The 21,896-nt window shown below is 42.5% G+C and overlaps 1 protein-coding gene across 4 annotated transcripts; it reads right to left on the reverse strand.

Annotated features, from left to right (window-relative positions):
* Positions 1-942: 942 nt before the first annotated feature.
* Positions 943-14,477, reverse strand: LOC140731990 (ADP-ribose glycohydrolase OARD1-like). Of its 4 annotated transcripts, none has more exons than XM_073054048.1 (7): positions 14,150-14,477; positions 11,684-11,733; positions 9,357-9,510; positions 4,680-4,738; positions 1,839-1,951; positions 1,381-1,580; positions 943-1,093 (listed from the first exon to the last, which is right to left on the reverse strand). In XM_073054048.1, the coding sequence occupies exons 2-6, from the start codon at positions 11,714-11,716 to the stop codon at positions 1,397-1,399; spliced, it is 543 nt and encodes a 180-aa protein (XP_072910149.1). In that variant the 5' UTR covers positions 11,717-11,733; positions 14,150-14,477; the 3' UTR covers positions 943-1,093; positions 1,381-1,396. The 4 variants fall into 4 exon arrangements, with proteins under 4 accessions (XP_072910149.1, XP_072910148.1, XP_072910151.1 ...); XM_073054047.1 differs by having other exon boundaries at positions 11,684-11,736; XM_073054050.1 differs by lacking the exon at positions 14,150-14,477 and adding an exon at positions 13,896-14,137 and having other exon boundaries at positions 11,684-11,736.
* Between the last annotated feature and the right edge of the window lie 7,419 nt (positions 14,478-21,896).

A 21,896-nucleotide genomic window follows, 5' to 3' on the forward strand; every position in this document is an offset into this window, starting at 1 on the left:
TCTCAGGTTGGAGGAGCATAACCTCATTTTCCATGTGGCTAGCCTCCAAACTGATGGTATGAATATTGATTTTTCTAAGCTCCCCTCCCCGTTCTTCAATTCCCTATTCTGGTTTCCCTTTCACCCCTTCTCTTCACCTATCACTTTCCCCTGGACCCCTCTCCTTCCCTTTCTCTCTCAGTTCGCTCTCCTCTCCTATCAGATTCCTCCACTAGCCCTTTGCCTTTTCCACCTATCACCTCCCAGTTTCTTAATTCAAACACACCCCACACCCTCCTGGCTCCACCTATCACTTTCTAGCTTCCTCCACGCCCCCCCTCACCCGCTTCCCCCCTTCCTTTTTATAGAATATCCATTCCAAGATTCCACTACTCCCATTCTGATGAAAGGTAGTCGCCTCAACGGTTTGTCTCTGTAGCTGTTGCCTGGCCTGCTGAATATATCTCGCATTTTGCTTTTGATCTCAAATGTTTTCATTTTCAGCACAATATTTTGTTAAAGCTCCCCATGATACAACAACTAGTTTATAATCAAATGTTTCCCACCTCATCAGCAGGATGTAAAATAGTCATTGGGTCTTGGAATTATTACTTCAGCGCATCAAGTCAACATCAGCTCTCTGTTCACTCATTCAGCCAATCACATTACCTGTTTTCCCACACATGTTTATAAGCTGATTTCCTTCAAGTGCTATTCCAATTTCCTTTGGAAATCTTTGAATGCCCATGTTTATAGGAGCAAGCTATCAGCTCTTGCTAAACAAAGTTCTACCTCACATTCCAAACTAACCTTTTTACTGAAACAACCCCAGATTCTCCAACCAAATTTGTAGCTCTACTCCTGGAAGCACCTTCACAAATCTGATCAGCATACAAAGGCTTCAGTTTCTTAAGTGTGATGACCAGAACAGTATGCATACTTTATAAAACATTCAACACAACATTCCTAGTGTTGTACTTTATACATGACATCCAAGATCCTTACACTTTACCATCTATTCTTAATATAATCAAAGATCTACACAAATGAACCTCCAGGTTTCTTGGTTCCAGTCCACTTTCAGGTTGTGCCTTCAAGTCTGTGTTGCCTCTCCCTGTCAACAGGAGCAAAAGGGCAAACTTCACATTTTCTCCTTTGTTAAACGTCCATGTTCACTTTCTATAATATGAAATCTAGGAAACTCTCAACATTCATTCCCTAACAATATTAGTAACTCTTTAAAAACAGAATCCAATCTGAAATGATTTTATCTGAATAGCAGCATTCTGAAATTCCCACAGAATGTAAGAAATACAAACAACAGGGTTTCATTTAATCAAAACCCTGTTGTTTGTATTTCTTACTCAGAAACTATTCCCACTTTTAGATGAACATACTAACCAGGTTCAATCACAAACTACTTGGCAATTTTGGTTTTTGACGGCAATCTAGAGTTGCCCCTCTGAGCATGTTTCCACTGAAAGGGCCAGGCCACAGAGTCCAGCGAGTACACAGTGATAGCAATATCAGTGCTCTGAAAGACATGATGAATTCTCTCAGCAACTTTATTCCAGCTGAGTTTGTCCAATCCACATCCAATCCTGTAAAGAAAGAAAGTAGTCCATGCCAGTGATTTTCGGCTTCAAATGATACAGTCTATGTAAAAAAAGTCAATACAACCCCACACTTTCAAACACTGCAACAAAGATCCTGCCTTTAGATAGCTGAGCATTTAAAAAAAAATCTCGCGTTTGTACATAACAATTTTGCATTAACATGCAACACCCAGCTTGCATTATATTTCTGCCCCACCCCCATTAATATTTTGCTCAGTTACCTAGACCAGGGTGTTCTATTACCTGGGCATTGAGATGCGGGTGACTTGATGATTGATACAGTGTCTCTTCATGGCCTCCAAGCTGCTCTGTAGACTTTCATAAGTTGGCTTTTGGAAGGCTCTCTTTTTAGTAATCTGTGCAATAATAATCCCACTTAATATTAACCAATTACTCTTTGATTAATAAAGAGTGAAACATTAAAGTGGTTATTTGTTCAAGATAAAGGCAAGGCACTCTCTCAATTAAATAGTATATAAATAGTTTGGAAATGTAATAACAATAATCAATTTGAGTGCTGAAGCATATTCTAACTTTGGATATCTTAAAACAATTCTCTCGAACTCTGAATTCTCAAATCAGAAATGAAGATCAACTTTCGCAGGCATCCTTGTTCTTCTTGGCGATGGAAGGAAGCGTTGGAAGTGCATCGGAACGGTGTTGGTGAGTAACACCATACGTATCACAGCCAGCGTGTGCATCAGTGGAGGAAGGTACTGTTTTAATAACAACAGCTGCTGTTCACTTTCACCTCGGACGGAGAGATTCTCATCCAGGCAGGTAAAGTCACTCATTCTGGCAAGAGGAGAGTATTCCACAATGTCCTTAAGTTGTGCCTTCTAGGTCAAGGGAAGGCTTTGGGGCGGTACTTGAGTCACTGACCACATGATATTCAGCCTCTACACAGCATTTGTGGCATTTGCTTTGGGTCAGGGCTCTGAGGCATTGATAGGGGACTTCAGGGTGGCAATGCTTTGAATGGCAAGTGATGTTACTACTTGATCACACATATGAACTGAATCTTGATTATCTTTCACAGAGACAACGGATAGCAATATTAGAAATGGAAATGCAATTGAACATTGTGGAATTAATACTCTTTCTACATCTGATCTAATGATGGGCAGGAAAGTCACTGATAAAGCTCTAGTTTGATGGTTGAGCCTATAGAATTTCTGCAGCAAGGCTAATCGCAGAAAGATCACAACACCAAAGCCTAGTCTAATTAGACAGAGAAATCCAGCTAGCTTCTCCAAAGCCATCCCTCAACTCCCCAGAAACTAGGCAGCTGAATTTTGGGGAAAAATGACCAATGCTACCCACTTATTCCCCTTATAGTGCATTCCACACACTGATTACTTGCTCTACAAAATACTTTCATATCACTTTTGGTTCCTGTGCTAGTTCCTTTTGTCTTGTTTGCTGACTCCCTTCTGCCAATGGGAAATGTTTCTCTTAATGACAAGCCCATAATCTGACGCTATCATGCTGGAGGAACTCAGCAGATCAGACCACAACAGTCAATGCCAACCTTCAGGGTGTCGACTGAAAACACTGACCGATTATTCCTCTCCTTAGAGACTGCCTGATCTGCCGAGTTACTCCAGCATTTTCTGTGTTGTCTGGATTTGTAGTACCTGCAGAATCCCTTGTGTGTCTATGACACTATCAAACTCCTTTTGAAAGTTAATGAACCACATTCACAGGATGTTACTTTAGCCAAAAAAAAGCAATCAAGTCAGTTGCCTAAACAAATTAACTCTGAATTCCAAGTCAAGTCACTGTTATTGTCATTTCGACCATAACTGCTGGTACAGTACATCGTAAAAATGAGACAACATTTCTCAGGACCATGGTGTTACATGACACAGTACAAAAACTAGACTGAACTACGTTAAAAAAAAACTACACAGATCCAAACTTTGAATGACTGCCTATTTAGTCCGTTACTCCGACAGCTATTTTTAAACAAAGGTGTAAAATTTGCAGTCTTATAACCCTCTGGCACCATGGTTGAACCAAATCATTTGGCATCAAATTTCTTTTCCTACTTCCTTTGGAAATCTCAGATGTTTCCCTTGCAGACCTGTATTTATCCACTAAATCACAGCGACAGCATGGGCTTTTCCAGGTCCTCCCATTTTCTCCCACATCATAGTTTAACTGGCCACTACTAGAAGATGCTCCTTATATACAAATGAAAGATAGAATTGAAAAACTGACAAATCAATTACAAAGTAAATTGGTGCCCAAAGGAAATGGGACTGCTGTGAATTGGCTTAAAACAGGTAGGCTGAATGACTCGTCTTACAAGGATATGGAAAAGGAAATGTTTCAAAAACACAATCTGTGTGGGTTTTATTGTCCACACCATGACAGGAAAAAAAATAAAAATACAGAATACTGTGACATTAAAATTGCTTATATAATATACTGGGACAAGCCCAAATGAAGCCTGTTATACCAGATTGAAATTGGCACAAAAATATACCAAATGTAAATTGGCACTAAGTGAACATTAAAGCTAAGATTTGTTATTTAAAGACAATCACATCACAAATGTTTCATTACCAAACACTGAAATGTTACCGTCAACCAGGGAGCTTCAGTCACTTGAGTTTAGTCATAAGCAAATGATAGAGACGCATTTTGGAATTTTGTCAAACCAGAAAACAATGCTATTATTATATGTCTGATCTTGTGCAAAACAATTTATTGCCTTGAAAAATTCTGGGAGGCAGGGGCAACATGAGTGAACCTGATGGCGGGCAGGCTGCAGGATAGGGCGCGAGCCCATGTCCAACTCCATTTCACTGATCAAGGTTTCCATTGTGCGCCAATTAAAGTGACAAGAGAGATTGAAACATTGAGTCTGGTGCAGAGGGCGAGTATTGGCTGCCCGTCTTTTGGTCACTCTGCTACCGGACAGGGGAGAGCCACCCACTGTGGCCAGAGTGTGTTGCCCAGGTTTTCTGTGTTTTGGATGTGGACTTGGACTATAGACTTTTTTCAGTCTAATTTTTTTTTAATATTCTGCATTTTAAAAATACTTCATATAGTGAGAAATTCTAGTGCTTGAATTACCAGATAGTAAATGTATCTTCGGTTTCTCTTCAGCACTGCCACTTCTCCAGATTTCTTCTCTGTGAAGCAAAGAAAAGTTGGTAATTTTAGTAACGGGTTTATCAAGAACACAAGAAAAAGCAGAATTAGACCAACTTGGTCCTTTTTGCCAAGTCTACCATTCGACAACGTGATGGCTCAGCACTACTTTCCTGCACCAACTCCATAATATTGGAAAATCTGGTGCTGATAAATCTCAAATGATGGACTAGGCCTTCATAGACTTCTTTGGTAGTCAATTCCAAGATTTGGGGGGGAAAAAAAACACATGTATTTGGCTACTTCCTTGCTGTCTGAATCTGACACCCTAAGAAGTAGAAATATCAACTCTACATCCAACCCCATCTGGAATTTCCTCTCATTCTAAAGTACGGGCCTGGTCAGTTTCACCATTCCTCATGTGAAACCTACCAACACAGAAAACAACCTCTTATTACACCCTTGTGCCCTACTCACCTGACTCGAAAAAGGTGGCCAAGATAAAAAACCGACCATGAGATGTAAGAGTTTCAGTCATAAAATAATAAGAGTAGTAGTAGAGATAGGCCATTTACACCTTCCACCGTCATTTAAGGATAGCGTACAACAGGAATGGCTTTTAGTCCCCTCAGCCACTCAATATAATGGCTGATCTTCTACCACACATTATTTTAATACTCATCTCCACATCCTTCAATTCCTCTAACATCCAAAAACCAGATTGATACTATTTTTGAAAACATTCACAGAGCTTATTCTGCCAATAGGAAGAGACAATCAACAGTTTCCCTCTCTCTGAGTGAAGAAATTCCTCATCGAGTCTCGAAAATGCCCCACCCAAGACTAATTATCCCCCTCAGGACTACCCAGCTAGGTGGAACATCCTACATCCACTCTTGTGCCCTTTAAGAGGCTTCAGAAAGGACACTCAAGAGGCACCCGTCAAAAGGCTCTCAATCCTGGGCCCTGTATGGCAAATATTTGCTGTACTTTAGCAACTGACCCTTCATAGCTATACCAGCTAGTGGAGTAGTGTCTCAGCAACAACCTGGCACTCAACGTCAGAAAGACAAAAGAGCTGATTGTCGACTTAGGAAGGGTAAGATAAAGGAACACATACCAATCCTCATAGAGGGATCAGAAGTGGAGAGAGTGAGCAGTTTCAAGTTCCTGGGTGTCAAGATCTCTGAGGATCTAACCTGGTCCCAACATACTAACGCAGCTACAAAGGTGGCAAGACAGCGACTATACTTCATTGGGAGTTTGAAAAGATTTGGTATGTCAACAAATACACTTAAAAACTTCTATAGATGTACCGTGGAGAGCATTCTGACAGGCTGCATCACATCTGCTATGGGGGGGGGGGGGGGGGGGGGTGAGGGTGTTACTGCATAAGACCAAAAGAAGCTGCAGAGGGTCGCAAATTTAGCCAGCTCCATCTTGGGTACTAGCATACAAAGTACCCAGGACATCTTCAAGGAGCGGTGTCTCAGAAAGGCAACATCCTTTATTAAGGACCTCCAGCACCCAGGGCATGCAAATTTCTCACTGTTACCATCAGGTAGGACGTACAGAAGCTTGAACGCACACACTCAACGACTCAGGAACAGCCTCTACCCCTCTGACATCTGATTCCTAAATGGATATTGAACCGTTGGACACTACCTCACTTTTTCAATATATATTATTTCTGTTTTTGCATAATTTTTAATCACCGACATACATATACTATAATTGATTTATTTATTTTCTTCTATATTATGTATGGTATTGATCTGAATTTTTGAATGAATTGAATTTTGAATTGACTTTATTACTTATATCTTTCATATACATTAGAAGTAACTATCTACACATTACGTCTCCATCTAAATGTGCAAAGTGCAATTTAGAGTAATTTGTAATAAATAGTATGTACAACAGGACAGTCAATATAACATAGAAATACAGTTGTATTAGTGTGAATTAATCCGTCTGATGGCCTGTTGGAAGAAGCTGTCCTGGAGTGTTGGTCCTGGCCTTTATGCTGCGGTATCATTTCCCGGATGGTAGCATCTGGAACAGTTTGTAGTTGGGGTAACTCGGGTCCCCAATGATCCTTCGGGCCCTTTTTACACACCTGTCTTTGTAAATGTCCTGAATAGTGGGAAGTTCACATTTACGGATGTGCTGGGCTGTCCGCACCACTCTCTGCAGAGTCCTGCGATTGAGGGAAGTACAGTTCCCATACCAGGCAGTGATGCAGCCAGTCAGGATGCTCTCAATTGTGCCCCTATAGAAAATTCTTAGAATTTGGGGAGCCATATCAAACTTCTTCAACCATCTGAGGTGGAAGAGGCATTGTTGGGCCTTTTTTTAATCACACAGCTGGTATGTACAGACCACATGAGATCCTAGGTGATGTTTATGCCGAGGAACTTAAAGCTGTTCACTCTCTCAACCCCAGATCCATTGATGTCAATAGGGGTTAGCCTGTTTCCGTTCCTCCTGTAGTCCACAACCAGCTCCTTTGTTTTTGCAACATTGAGGGAGAGGTTGTTTTCTTGACACCACTGTGTCAGGGTGATGACTTCTTCTCTGTAGGCTGTCTCGTTATAATTTGTATTGTCAGCAAATTTAATTAACATATTGAAGCTGTAGGTGACGACACAGTCATGGGTATAGAGAGAGTAAAGGAGGGGGCTTAGGACACAGCCCTGAGGGGCTCCTGTGTTGAGGGTTAGAGGGGCAGAGGTGAGGGAATCCACTCTTACCACCTGCCAGCAGTCTGACAGGAAACCCAGGATCCAGCTGCACAAGGCAGGGTGAAGGCCGAGGTCTCTGAGCTTCTTATCGAGCTTGGAGGGAATTATCATGTTGAATGCCAAACTGTAGTCCAAGAACAGCATTCTCACAATAGTATCCCTCTCCTCCAGATATACAAGGATGATATGTAGAGCAGTGGCTATTGCGTCTGTGTCAATCAGTTGCGTCAGTAGGTGAATTGTTGGGGTCCAGTGTGGGTGGTAGCAAGCTGCAGATGTAATCCTTGACCAGCCTCTCAAAGCATTTGCTTATTATTGAGGTGAGTGCGACAGGACGCCAGTCGTTCAGACATGTTACCTTGGTCTTTTTAGGTACAGGGACAATGTTGGATGCTTTGAAGCAGGAGAGCACTCTACACTGGGAGAGGGAGAGATTAAAAATGACTGTAAACACACCTGCCAGTTGTGCCGCGCACATCTTGAGTATCTGTCCTGGGATGCCGTACAGTCCGGCAGCCTTGTGACTGTCCACTCATTGGAAACTGCTGCTAAGTTAACAAATTTCACCAGACATGCCAGTGATAATTGTTACGTATCCCGTAACTGGATCACTTACCGGCAAAGATAGAGAGGTCCGCTGAAGTCTGATGGTACCATTTTTAAACGTTTTTATTTATAAAGGGGCACAAAAGTAAGGTTAATACAAACATTTAGATAACATACGTTGTCAATACTCAATCTAAAGCGCAGGTATAGTAATAATCAATAAGAAATAAACTCTATTGTTGTCTAGGGGTAATGTATATATTGTCCGCTGTATATCTGAAAGTCTCTTGCGGTCACTGTAGTTCCACCAGCTGCCGTCTTTTGGGGGGTCGCAGTGGTGCACTTTTGTTAGAGAGAGAGATGGAGATTGAATGAAACAGTTACCCGGCGGGTTTTTTTCAACCTTTAGGAGTTCGATCCGTCGGAGTCTCATTGGGGGGTGGCCGTTCACTCGTGGCCTCTCCTGTAGCTAAAGCCGTTATTTCGTGGTGAGGTCGCCAATCCCAGGCAAGGAAAAGATGCACACGAACCCCCCCACCGGCTGTCGCTGTTAAACACTGTCACAGGATTTCTAGCGTGTCTTCTGGTACGTCTGGGGGGCCGTCTTTACAACCCCTCTTTTATCTGAGCTCACGGGGTCTCAGATGTCAATCAGGTTGGGATGATGCAATCTCTCTCCATCTCTCCACCCACGTTGCCCCGAGGGTATACATGTAGTACAGTTCCCAATTCACAAAGGTGTCTCCACGAGACAATGACCACAGTCGCCAGCTTTTGCCTTGCCGTGAAACGAGGGACACCGCACGTATCTTTCTCTTCTCTTGGGTCATTGACCCCCCCTTCACTAGGGCTCTTGCGATTCTCACAAAGAAGGGTGCTGGGATCATAACATAATAAACCTGATTCTGATTCTTTGGGGATGGCAACAATATTGTACTGACTACTCTAGTCTCAGCCCTATAGAATAAGCCCTTTTTCCCCTATTCCCTTTATCTAAAGGATTTATCATTACTCACAGAAGCAGGGTCAATGGCAATTTTATTATAAAAATTTGTACAAATACGTGACAATAATCAGATGAAGAACTACCACTAACCCTGAATAAATACTGAGCAAGCAATTCTGAAAAGGGACCTTTAGTACAATACTCCATAATCTGTAAATCTGTGAAACCTTTTCTTTTAAAAAACAGATTTTAATCTAATATAAAATGTTTCCCTTGACGTCCACATACACAAACAGGAGAATAGAGCACAGGCCAACAATGAAAGAACTTAACCAAATATTTTTTTCATCAGTCACAAGAATATTTGGTTTAAGCTTTAGTGTCAAACCAAGATGAACTTTCGAACAGTAAACAATCTCTTACTCTGGCTCCGTAGCTCGGCGACGGATTGAAACTTTTTTCTGAATGTAACTGCTATCCCTGCTCCCATACGGCAGTCCTCACTGATGCAGTGTGCCAGTGATTCTTCTGCTGGACATTGGAACAGATCACCAGTCACGTACGAGATAGCAAAGCCCTATGATGGCAAAGAAAATTAGTTACAGCAGTTTAACAGCTGGCCCAGTATCTTATTCCACCAGAATTCACCATTTATATAGTTATTTTCACCATCGAAAGCATACCTAATTTGCATAATCATCGTGTGCCATGTCGTATGACATGGGTGATCATGGTCTTTCCATGACACTAATTGTTCTTGGCAAATTTTTCTACAGAAGTGCCTTCTTTTGGGCATTCTCTTTACAAGACAGGGGGACCGCAACCATTATCAACGCTCTTCAGAGATTGTCTGCCTGGCATTAGTGGTAGCATAACCAGGACTTGTGATACACACCAACTGCTTGTATGGCCATCCACCACCTTCTCTGTGGCTTCACATGACTCTGATTGGGGGGCTAAGCAGATGCTACACCTTGGCCAAGGGTGGCCTGCAGGCTAGCGGAGGGAAGGAGCACCTTACACCTCCTTCGGTAGAGACGCATCTCCACCCCACCATGCAAAGTAATTTGCAGGTTGGCTAAAAGGTCAATTCCCAACATCAACAACCCAAAAGGTGTTTCGAATCGCCAAGTTTAAGCAACATTTTCCAATTAAAGATTTGTTAACATAAATGTTGGATTCTTTACAGGAGCATTTATGAATTTTGCACCAAAACAGATGGAGACACGTCACAATGATGCAGCTGCTACAGCGCTGTCTCACAGCCCAGGTTCAGTTCTGAATCTGACTCTTGGTGCTTGTCTATGTGGAGGTTTACCTTCAGTGACTGCACAGATACTCTCCAGTTTCCTCTGACATCCCAAAGACATGCTTGCTGAAAGAGTAACTGACCAACCTAAGATCCAGGGGGGAGTTGATTTTAAAGTGCATACAATAAAATGAGAGTAGTGTATTTTAAAAATATTTATTTAGCAATACAGCACAGAGTAGGCCCTTCCGGCCCTCTGAGTCCTGCTGACCCAGCAAGCACCTGACAACACCGATTTAACTCCAACCTAATCATGGATGAATTTACAATGACCAATTAATGTACCCAGTACGTCTTTGGACAGTGGGAGGAAACCTTAGCATTCCATGCACTCCGTGGGGAGGACATACAGGTTCCTTACAGATGAGGCCAGAACTGAACACTCAGCTCCGATGCTCTGAGCTGTAAGAGCATTGCACTAACTAGGGTTAACATGGCACCCACAGGATGGTGTAAGTGACTGCTCGATAATTGGCAAGGACTTACTGGACCAAAGACCTGTTCCGGTGCTGTCCACCTGACACAAGGAGGCAAAAGCATGTGAGCGTTCATTTCAAGAGGACTTAAACCTATAAGCAGGGAAATAATACCGGCACTTTATAAGGCATTGGTTGGAATGCACTTGGGAAAGCCCTACCTGGAGTACTGAGAGCAATTTTAGGCCCTTTATCTAAGAAAGGATGTACTGACATTGGAGAGGGTCAAGGAGAGGTTCATGAGAATGGTCCAGGAGTGAAAGGGTTAACATATCAGGAATGTATGATGGCTCCTGGCCTGTAGTCGCTGGAGTTCAGAAGAATTGGGGGGGTGAGTACCTCATTGAAAGCTATCAAATGTTGAAAGGGCTAGATAGAGTGGATGTAGGAAGGATGTTTCCTATGGTGGGTGAATCTAGGACCAGAGGGCAGAGGGACATCCATTTAGAATATAGATGTTGAATATTTTAGTCAGGGGATGGTGAGTCTGTGGAATTCATTGCCACAGATGGATGTGGAGGCCAAGCCTTTGGGTACGTCTAAAGCAGAGGGTTGAGAGGTTCTGGATTAGTCAGACAATCAGAAGGTTACAGGGAGAAGGTGGGAGAATGGGATTGAGAAAGATAACAAATCAGCCATTACTGAATGCCAGAGCAGACTTGATGGGCCAAATGGCCTAATTCTGCTCCTATGTCTTATGGCTATTATGATAGACAATAATAATTTGGTCAGAGATGGGCTTAAGGACCCTTTAAAAAAATTTAAGGGAATTTCCAGGAAGTTCAGGGTGTGAGCAACTGCTGAAGATATGCCCAAAGCAAAGGTTGATGGGTTAGAACTGGAGAAGCACTAAAGTCTTGGCATTATATCATTAGTCTTACATTATGATGAACTTCTTTTGATTCCTTAATAAAGTAAAATGGAGCGTATTTTTAGGCAGATTATGATTACATTCGCATACTCACATTGTGCTTTGGTGCTTTCTCAGTACAATCCATCCTTTCGGTCACCCTACCTGCTGAAGATAACAGGAGTGTTTATTTAACTACAAAATTCTCCTCCTGCCTGATTATCTACTGCTACTGGAAGGGCTGAGACGCAGTATACTCCAGCACTGGCCTTTAGGTGCTCAAACTTCCCTCCCCTCCCCACTTCATAAAGAAAAGATCAGAAGACATCCAGCCTGTCCCACCATTCAACCAAGCTTGACTGATAGATTATCCCAATCTCCTGCATTCTCTCTTGATGCCCTTACTAATCAAGAATCTATCAACCTCTGCTTTAAATGCACCCAATGACTTGTCCTCCACGACTGTCTGTGGCAACGAATTCCACAGATTCACCAACCTCTGGCTAAAGAACTCTAAATGAACATGTATTTCTTTAGTTTTTTTTCATTAACTTTGCTTTGCTAACCTGTCAAATTTCAATTATTATATTCCTGCAAACCCCGTTAGCACATGGTGTATATATATATATATATATATATATATACTTATTTATTTTAAAAATTGAGACACAGTCCCTCGAGCCGCATCACCCAACAACCCTTAATTTCACTTAGCCTAATCATGGGACAATTTACACTGACCGATTAACCTACCAACCGGTAAGTTTTTGGACTGTGGTAGGAAACTGAAGCACCCGGAGAAAACCCATGAGGTCACAGGGCAAATGAATAAACTCCTTACAGACAGCGACAGGCTGTGAACCCGGGTCGCCGGTACTGTAAAGCATTGTGATAACCACTATGCTAATGTGCTTAAATGCTTTGCAAACAACTGTGGGATATTATTGAAACCTTCCACAAAGCTGTACTATTCTATGTTCTATGTATATCCTCATCCAATATGGGAAAGACTTAAAAAACATTCTTACAAACTCCTACACAAAACTTTATTACAAGTCAAGCTACTGATCTAGGCATTTTGGACAGACAAATAACACCTTTCTTTGCTCAATTTAGTGGATAACTTTGGTTGCTTTGCGGTGCTGCAGAGAAAATGTGATCACTGAAAAGCTAAAGCTGAGTGTTTTGAAACTCAGGTAGGGCAAAGAATTTAAAAATCAAACACGAGGAAATCTACAGATGCTGGAAATTCAAACAACACACACAAAATGCTGGTGGAACGCAGCAGGCCAGGCAGCATCTACAGGAAGAAGCACTGTCGACGTTTTGGGCTGAGACCCTTTGTCAGGATTAACTGAAAGGTCCTGACAAAGGATCTCGGCCGGAAACGTTGACTGTGCTTCTCTCAAGAGATGCTGCCTGGTCTGCTGCATTCCACCAGCATTTTGTGTGTGTTGCTAGGGCAAAGAATACCTGCCACAAATTGATCTTATGAAATCATAGGCACCAAGATCTTTCACAGCGGGCTCGGGCTGGCTCTGGGAAGGAGAATGCAGCAGGACCCTGATGATGGGGACAGAGCAGGAACACGGAAGGGCACGATTTGAAACAAATAACAGATGAAAAAATTGGAGCCAGGATCTTTTATCAGGGAACCTATTAAAACTTAAAAATTCATTTTCCTTAAGAAGAACCTTTTATAATAACAAAACACACATTTAAATTTAAACAAGGTTTCAGATAAGGCCATTCCATCGATCTATTCCTGCAATTTTTTAATGCCTGTTCCCATCCCCCCGCTCCCGACCCCAAACTCAATGAGAACACTTGGACAACTTTAAAAGGGGGCGTGCCCAGCAAATGAACCATAACTCTCACAGACCAGCCGCTAGCAGAAAATGCGCTGTAGGGAGGGGCAGAAAACCTGCCAGATCGCGTTTGGAATTAACGTCAGAGGGACAGTTTAAAAATGCCGCGCAGTTTACAACGGTCCAATACACACACACACAATGCTGGAGGAACTCAGCAGGCCAGGCAACATCTATGGAAACGACGTTAAGGGTCAAGAACCTTATTCAGGACTGGGAAGGAAGGGGAGAAGTCGGGCTCTTTTCTCGATGCTGCCTGCCCTGAGTTCCTTCTAGCATTTTGTGTGCGTTGCTTTCGATTTCTAGCGTCTGCAGACTTCCTCGTGTTTACCAAGGGCCCCGATCGAGGTGGACTCCCGAGCCTTCTGTCCCCGGAGACTGGGAGGGGAGGGGGCTGTATAGTTGCACCAGGCTTCATGAGTGTAGGCAAGAGGTATTGTGACCCAACCTGATATCTACTACGTGTTTCCGCGTCGCATTCTCCCAGCGAAGAAGATCTTGTTGGTAAGGGCGCCTCTGCCGGGGTCGCCGAAGTCCCGCAACGGATCGGGTCGAGGAGTTGACTATACACTGAACCAACCTACCGGTACTGCGGCGGCGGCTTGGGGTGGGGAGATGACCGCATCAACCCAGCCCTGCCTGCCGCTCTAAAATCGTATCCTTAGCCCAGCCTCCCCGCCGCCCTGCCGAAGCGGTAAACGGAAGAGAAATACCGTAGATGACGGAGTCAGACTGTAAACCAAATGAAAATTAAAGGACTGGAAGGGTCCAGCACGGCCGGCCAGCGCCACTGGAAAGGAGTCAGCGTTGGCCTTCCTGCCGCGGCGTTTTCTGTTTTCGTTCAGGATGCCCCAGGTGGAAGCTGCACAGAGATCTTTCAGCAGGACTGGCGTCTCTTTCAGCAAAGGAAAATGCGCGGCAGCAATGCGGAGTTTCCGCTCACTTAGATGACGTTCGAGCCGCTGAATCGTGTTGTTCCTCTCGATTCCGGCTGCGTCAGTTTAGAGGGTCATCAATATTGCAATCTTAAAAATTAAAGACACTTTATCACATACACTAGCTCTGGCCACTGCACAGCCCACTGACTCATTCTGTTCGCCGTTTCGATAACTTCTGATTATTTTTACAAATATTAATTGCTACGGAAGGAATAAATCTGCCAGGCGTTACGTTTACGTGGGTAAAAATGTGCCAGGTTTCGTTTAAATAAATTTTGGGACAGGCGTGAAAGCATCTCTTGAAGTTATTGCTTCCAAAAAGTATTAGAGTTGACCTCCTGAAAGTGGGACGTTAATTTTTAGTTTAAAATATGTACAAAACGAATTTCCCCGCAAGACTCAGTGTGAAACGAATGTCAGTTTTATATAAGTAAAAACTGGGTTATTCTCAAGGTGAGACTTGAATTGCTACAGTTACCGAGATGGTTGTAGATCGGAACGTGTGGGAACGTCTCGCCTTTTAACTCTCACAAAATGCTGGAGGAACTCAGCAAGCCGGGCAGCATCTGCGGGTAAGAGTGTAGAGTCGAAATTGGGTCTGAAACGCCGACATAGATGCTGCCGGGCATGCTCCCCCAGCATGTTGTGAGTGTTACTTGGACTTTCAACATCTGCATCTTGTTTGTGATCTTTTAATCCTAGACGTTTTGTGAAATTTGGGGGGAGGGGGGGGGTTGGTGGATGTAAACATTAACAAGTAAATACTTCTTAAAAGTTACAGTATATGTATTGTAGCAAGTTTCTTATCCATAATGACAGATGAAGTTCTTTTAACTCAACAACTATATTATTTTTATTAACAAAATATACTTTATTCAAAATTAAAATTATTTACAATAAACATTCGATGACTCTCAATCCTTTACAGACATTTCCACACGTTCAGCCACTCAGGTGGCCCTATGTTGGTTCATCTTTAAACACCACTGTTGAGCGGTAAACTCCCCGCCACCCGACCCCTCCCACTCCCGCGGGAGGAGAACCCTAGACTGTGGTCCTTCCCCACCGGGCCCTTGCGGTGGCTGCACCGAGTTTGAGTGCGTCCCTCAGCACGTACTCCTGCAGCCGAGAATGTGCCAGTCGGCAGCATTCCCCCATGGACATCTCCGTGTGCTGGTAGACCATCAAGTTTCGGGCCGACCAAAGAGCGTTTTTCACCGAGTTGATGATTTGCCAGCAGCACCGGATGTTGGTCTTGGTGTGCGTCCCCGGGAACAGCCCGTAGATCAGAGAGTCCTCTGTTACGCAGCTGCTGGGGATGAACCTCGACACTGTCCCTTCCATCCTCCTCCACACCTTCTCCGCGAACCCACAGTGTGCAAAGAGGTGGGTCACCGACTCCTCCTCACTGCAGTCCTCCCATGGGCAGAGGGGTGTGGAGATGACGTTCTGGGCGTACAGGAGGGATCGGACTGGGAGGGCCCCTCTCACCGCCAGCCAGGCGAGGTCTTGGTGCCTGTTGGTGAGGTCTGGCGATGAGGCATTTTGCCAGATGAACTGGACAGTCTGCTCAGGGAACCACCCCACTGTGTCCATCTCATCCTTCTCCTGCAGGACATTACGTACCGACCGCTGCCTGATGGCCCTGTGGTCAAAGGCGTTGACCTGGAAGAACTTTTCCTCGAAGGACAGGTATGGCGGCAACGACCAGCTGACTGGGGCGTTGTGCGGGAGTGGGGCCAGACCCATCCTTCGTAGTTAGGGTGACAAGTAGATCCTGGACACATAGTGGTACTTGGTGCCCACAAGCCGGCCATCAGGGTGAGGGCGATATTGGGAACGTTTTAGCCACTATTGTCCAGGGACTTGTGCATGGTGGCCCACCTGACCCGCTCCATCTTAGATCCCCAGACGAATCTGACCGGGCACTGGGACCCAGAGCGTGAACCCAACTAGTCTCAACAGACGGAGCAGGTGACCATCTCACGCCCTGGCTATAGTCAGGGTGACCCACAAATACACAAGTAAATAACTGTATAACCCAAGCTAAAATGTAACAAATGAACTGGAACTTCCCACCATAATCCCACAAAAGCATTTTAACACAAGAACAATAAACATGACAGGTCGTTAGAAATGCAGGGGCGGCTGTCGACAACGCCCCTCCCCAGAGCGTCACAGTATATTGAGTGAGGGCATGCCTTTAAGATTGCGGTGTAATATTTGATGTATCTTTAAACTGTTTGATTTTATTTAGTGAAAAGTTGTATCTGTTTTGTTGAACTGAAAGGTGCAAAGCCCATGGAAGCCACAAAAGTAAAAACCGGTTAGATGTTATATAATCAGACAGCACGGAAATAATCTCCTTGGGTCTGCATGTTGACAGGTAATCTACACTAATCCTGTTTTCAGACCACATCCCGCGGTGGCTTCCCTATCCACATTCCTGACCAAATACTTGTTAAAAGATTGTAATGGTGTCTGAGTCCACCACCCCGTCTGGCAGTTCATCCAGACATTTCTTCACCCACTAGGTGAAAAATTTAACCTGTGGTATCTCCTTTAAATCTCTCTTCACTCATTCTAAATCTCAACTCTCCTGCCCTGAGGGGAAATAAGATTCTTGCTATTTATCTCATGATTTATCAACCTCTGTAAGATCACCCCTCTGCCTCCGACATTCCTGTGAGAATGAAATATTTTCCAAACAGGGAACAAATTCAGAAATCAGAGATGCAACAGAACTTGGGAGTGCTTGTGCAGGACTCCATAATCGTTGATGTGTGGTTGAGTCAGTAGTAAGAAAGACAAATGCGATGTTAGCATTCATTTCAAGAGGACTAGAATATAAAAACAAGAAATTAATGCTGTGGCTTTATGAGGCATTGGTCAGACCACATTTGGAGCACTGCATTTTGAGCCCCATATTTAAGAAAGGATGTGCAGGCATTGGAGAGTGTCGTGGGAGGTTTACGAGAATAATCCCAGATATAAAATGGTTAATGTAGGTGTGTTTGAAGGCTCTGGGAGGGGGGATCTCATTGAAACCTACTGAATATTGAAAGGCCTAGGTAGAATAGACATGGAGAGGGTGTTTCCAATTGTGGGAGAGTTTAGGAACAGAAGGCACAGCCTCAGAATAGAACAATGTCCATTTAGAACAGGGATAGAGAGAGTGGTGTATCTGGAGTTCATTGCCACAGATGGCTGTGGAGGCCGGATCATTGGGTATATTCGATGCTTAAATAGTAAGGGTATCTGAGATTATGAGGAGAAGGCAGGAGAATGGGGTTAAGAGGAAAAATAAATCAGCCTTGATCAAATGACAGAGCTGATGGGCCAAATGGCCTTAATTTGCTATCTTACTAAACTCTTGAGTGCTTTGTTTCCCAGAAAATGTCATGTCCCCTTCCTGGTCTCCTGTTTATGTTGTTCCTTTGGACCATGTAGGTTTCCTGTATTACTGGCAAAATGATGTTTTAAAATAAAATCTTTTCTAAACCAAGATGGAATTCTGAAGTACTAGTTTGGGGAATTTCTACGTAGTAATCACCACCCCATGAGGATTTTAATCTTCATTAGAGATTAATGAAATAAGTCTTCGAAGACTTGGGATTCTTAGTAAAGAGCAAGGAAAATACAGTCCTGGGTTAAAAGCTACAAATTGTTTTCCTAAGTACGCTAGAATTTCTCAGTTTCTGTTGTTGTTTGATTGCTCTTGTAAGCTTGGCATTACACAATTAGTTTGCCCACAGTGTTAAAAAAGCAATCTCTCTTATGGACAATTGAAAAATAATGATTTCTATAATCAGGTTGAAATTTGAATTGCTGCTTATTCCAGAGCTGAGGAGGGTTAGGCAGATGTTTTTGTAAGCATTATTGCTTTTTTTAAAAAAAAACAAGACTAGACAATGTCTAGTTTAGCTATGCTGCCTACATGCATGTTTCACATGGAATTTTTAACAGTTATCTAGCTGCCTGCCTTAAAAACTGTGATTGCTGATGGAATTTTGATAAGTAGTGCAGACTGTAAGGATGTGTTTTTAATTGTAAATGTTGTTTCTTCTAGTTGGACAGCTGTTCTGACAGAGTTATTGTTACAGTAAAACCATTGTTTGTCAATGTTAATTGTTATTACCATCACAGTGCACATTTTAAAGAGTTTTGTTTAGTGCTATTGGTCTGAGCTCATTTGCTGGAGTCAAGTGCTTTGATGCCAAAATCAGCATTCTGTCAAACAGTGTTAAATTGCAATAGTCTATTTAGTAAACAAGTGTTTCATTGTTTAGCCAAGGAAAATATCGACACACTTAAGAAAATGTGTCTTAAAATATATTCTGAATGTAAAAATTAATCAAATGAAATTTAATAAAGGGCATGTTTTTCATTTGCAGGATTGACTTCGAAATCTTGTTTTAGTCATTTCATTTTAAATTAAGTTCAGTGTTTTGATGGCATGATGGTAATGACATTCATCCATGAAAACCCTGTAAAAATGCCTTAAAATATTAAGGTTTTCTTAAAGATTGATCAATGCCAAGATCTGGTCTTCATTCTAGAGCCTAAGATAAAGATTCTAACTTAAACAAGACAGAGTTTCAATAAATTTCATTTTTCAGAATTTCAAGTAGCCAAAAGTGCCCTTAAATGCAGAATCACCCTTAACGCGTGCTGTTCCCTGAACCCTCTGCAAATGGAAATGTCTTTTTCTTTAAGGTTATTGTAATCTATCAACCTACATCAGATCTGTAAGTCCAAAGGTTGCAGCAAAAATTTCCATCTCCTCCTCCTCATTCAGCTTCCTTATGATTTCAGTGGGTTGTGAACTTACAAAACAAATACAAAAAAAAATTTTGTTCTACGGCTGCATTTTATAACCTTGGCAAAATCAATTACCAAAGTTTTCAAAGCATTTTAATTAGTGGGAGTACAAACATAAAAATTGAGTCCTTGGTTTTCCCCGTCTTAGTCTAATTTTGAACTTGGCAGGTGGTGTAATAACTTCTGAAAGCACCTGAAAACACTTCAAGTTCACAGATACATAAAGGGAGGAATTTTAACTTTTGTCACGCACTGTATTTAATCAGCATTTGAGAGATGGAACAGTTAAATCTGCTTACTTTCAGAATTTGACAGCTTCAAATTTAACATCAATGGGCTAGGGCAATGTTTCCCAACTTTTTTGAGCTCAACACCCCCATAAAGCACTTTCTTAGGCACAATATACTTCCCGGCACCCCCAATATGTAAAAACATATCTACCATATGCTAACATGAGAAAAATAATTTTGCTTTAAGTTTTTATTTGTCTTTAAACCTAGCTTACACAGTACCTGTGCACTGTACAGCAGCTTTGATATCAATGTGATCCTTGAACTTGGTTTTTAAGCAAGAATTGAAATATCTGGTTCAAGTTGTGACTGCAGAAGCCTGAAGTCCCCACATGTAACAATGTCCAAATGGTTTCTACTTTTTGTGAGTTTGTGGTTCACCGTACTGAAGCCTCTTTCAACAAGGTAAGCAGATGGAAGTGCATTGAAAAGCAGTTTGGCTCTTCTCCAAAGACCAGAAAACTTTGTCTGACAGTGTAGCCACACATCACAAAAGTCAGCATTTTTGAAAAACATTTTTGCTTCTTCATCATTCGATAATTCTTCTTGCAAGCTCTCTTCCTGTTCTTCTACCTTGCAAAGGAATGGGTTAATTTCCCAGTCCAGATTTTCCAGATCATTCAAATCCTTGAATCGATCCTGAAAATCCTTCTTCATCGACTAGGGGCGTAAGTGGTACTCTTGCAAATCACCATCTGTGAAAGAGATGTCATACTTTCCATGCAGGGAAACTGTGGGAACACTTCTCCCAGTGCTTTGCTTATGTATTTCCAATAAAAGTGGATGCTGTTTTTCTTGCCTGGATTAAATTGAAATTTTCACCCTGCAGTTTCATATTTAGAATGTTCATTTTGTCATACAGATTAGCTAGATATACCTCGTCTCCACATAAAAAAAGTTCAATCTTGTTTCCCAAGCTCTTGTTGAGCTTGAGCAAAAATTCAACCACAGTGTCAAAAAGATCAAAGAAACATTTAAGCAGCAGCCTTTTGACAGCCAATGCACTCAGTGTGAAGAAGTAAGCATACAAACTCTTCATCATTATCATGGCATAACTGGCAAAATATTCAGCTATTTAATGCATGAGCTTAAATTTTGTTCACAGACGATATTACAAGAATCATGTTTAAAAAAAGACTAACTGAGGTTCTTGTCTGTGAAATGTTAACAATGAATTACACAATGGATTGCAAATGGACTTGGAATTTCTTTTTTCATAAATGCCACTAAACCAGCATGGTGACCTGTCACACATGGTACTTCATCTGTTGCAGAAGAAATCATGTTCCTAATTGGAATACTTCTATCCTAAATATATATTTTGTGCTCATCGTGGATTGATTCTCCATTGATTTTCTTTTACACTTTTTACAAACAAGTATCTCTTCCTAAAGTTTTCCATTTCTGATAAACTGTACCTATGCCATTAGCAATGCCTCATTGTCTTTCACAGTTGAGTCATCCAGTTTGTTGACCAGAAGGAACTACAGTCTACAATCAGTGAATTCTAATGAACCAAGGACGGTGGAAAGACAGACCAGTTGCCTTTATTCTTGCCCAGATGGAGGAGATGGAGGCTGCCATTTTATGAAGAGACTGTGTTCTCCATTTTTTTGAGTCAGTTACTTAGACTGATCAGTGTTTTAAAGTGGACACAGTGATGCCTCATCTGCTGGACTAGAGATAATTTCCAAATGAGAAGTTATTTGTGAGATGTTCGTTGGTTGGGTAAAACATACAGGTTTGTGAATTTTGGTCTGTGTCTGGTCTGCGTGATTGAGAACAAAGAGCTGAAATGACAATTGTCAATTGAATTGAATTGAGTTTATTTCTTACATCCTTCACATACATGAGGATGTCCTGGATCATGGAAAGTTCACATCCACAGATGTGCTGGTCTGTCCGCACCACTCTCTGCAGAGTCCTGCGATTGAGGGAAGTACAGTTCCCACACCAGGTAGTGATGCAGCCAGTCAGGATGCTCTGAATTGTGCCCCTGTAGAAGGTTCTTAGGATATGGGGGGCCCATACCAAACTTCCTCAGCCGTCTGAGGTGAAAGAGGCACAGTTGTGGCTTTATCACCACACAGCTGGTGTGTACAGACCACGTGAGATCCTCGGTGATGTGGATGCTGAGGAACTTAAGCTGTTTACCCTGTCAACCCCAGATCCATTGATGCCAATAGGGGTTAGCCCATCTCCATTCCTCCTGTAATCCACAACCAGCTCCTTTGTTTTTGTGACATCGAGGGAGAGATTGTTTTTCTGATACCGCTGTGTCAGAGTGATGACTTCTTCCCTGTAGGCCACCTTGTTATTGTTTGAGATAAGGCCAATCAATGTAGTGTCATCGGCAAAGTTAATTAGCAGATTGGAGCTGTGGGTGATGACACAGCCATGGGTACACAGGG

This window comes from Hemitrygon akajei, chromosome 8, assembly GCF_048418815.1.
Source record: "Hemitrygon akajei chromosome 8, sHemAka1.3, whole genome shotgun sequence".
NCBI classification, from domain to species: Eukaryota; Metazoa; Chordata; class Chondrichthyes; order Myliobatiformes; family Dasyatidae; genus Hemitrygon; species Hemitrygon akajei.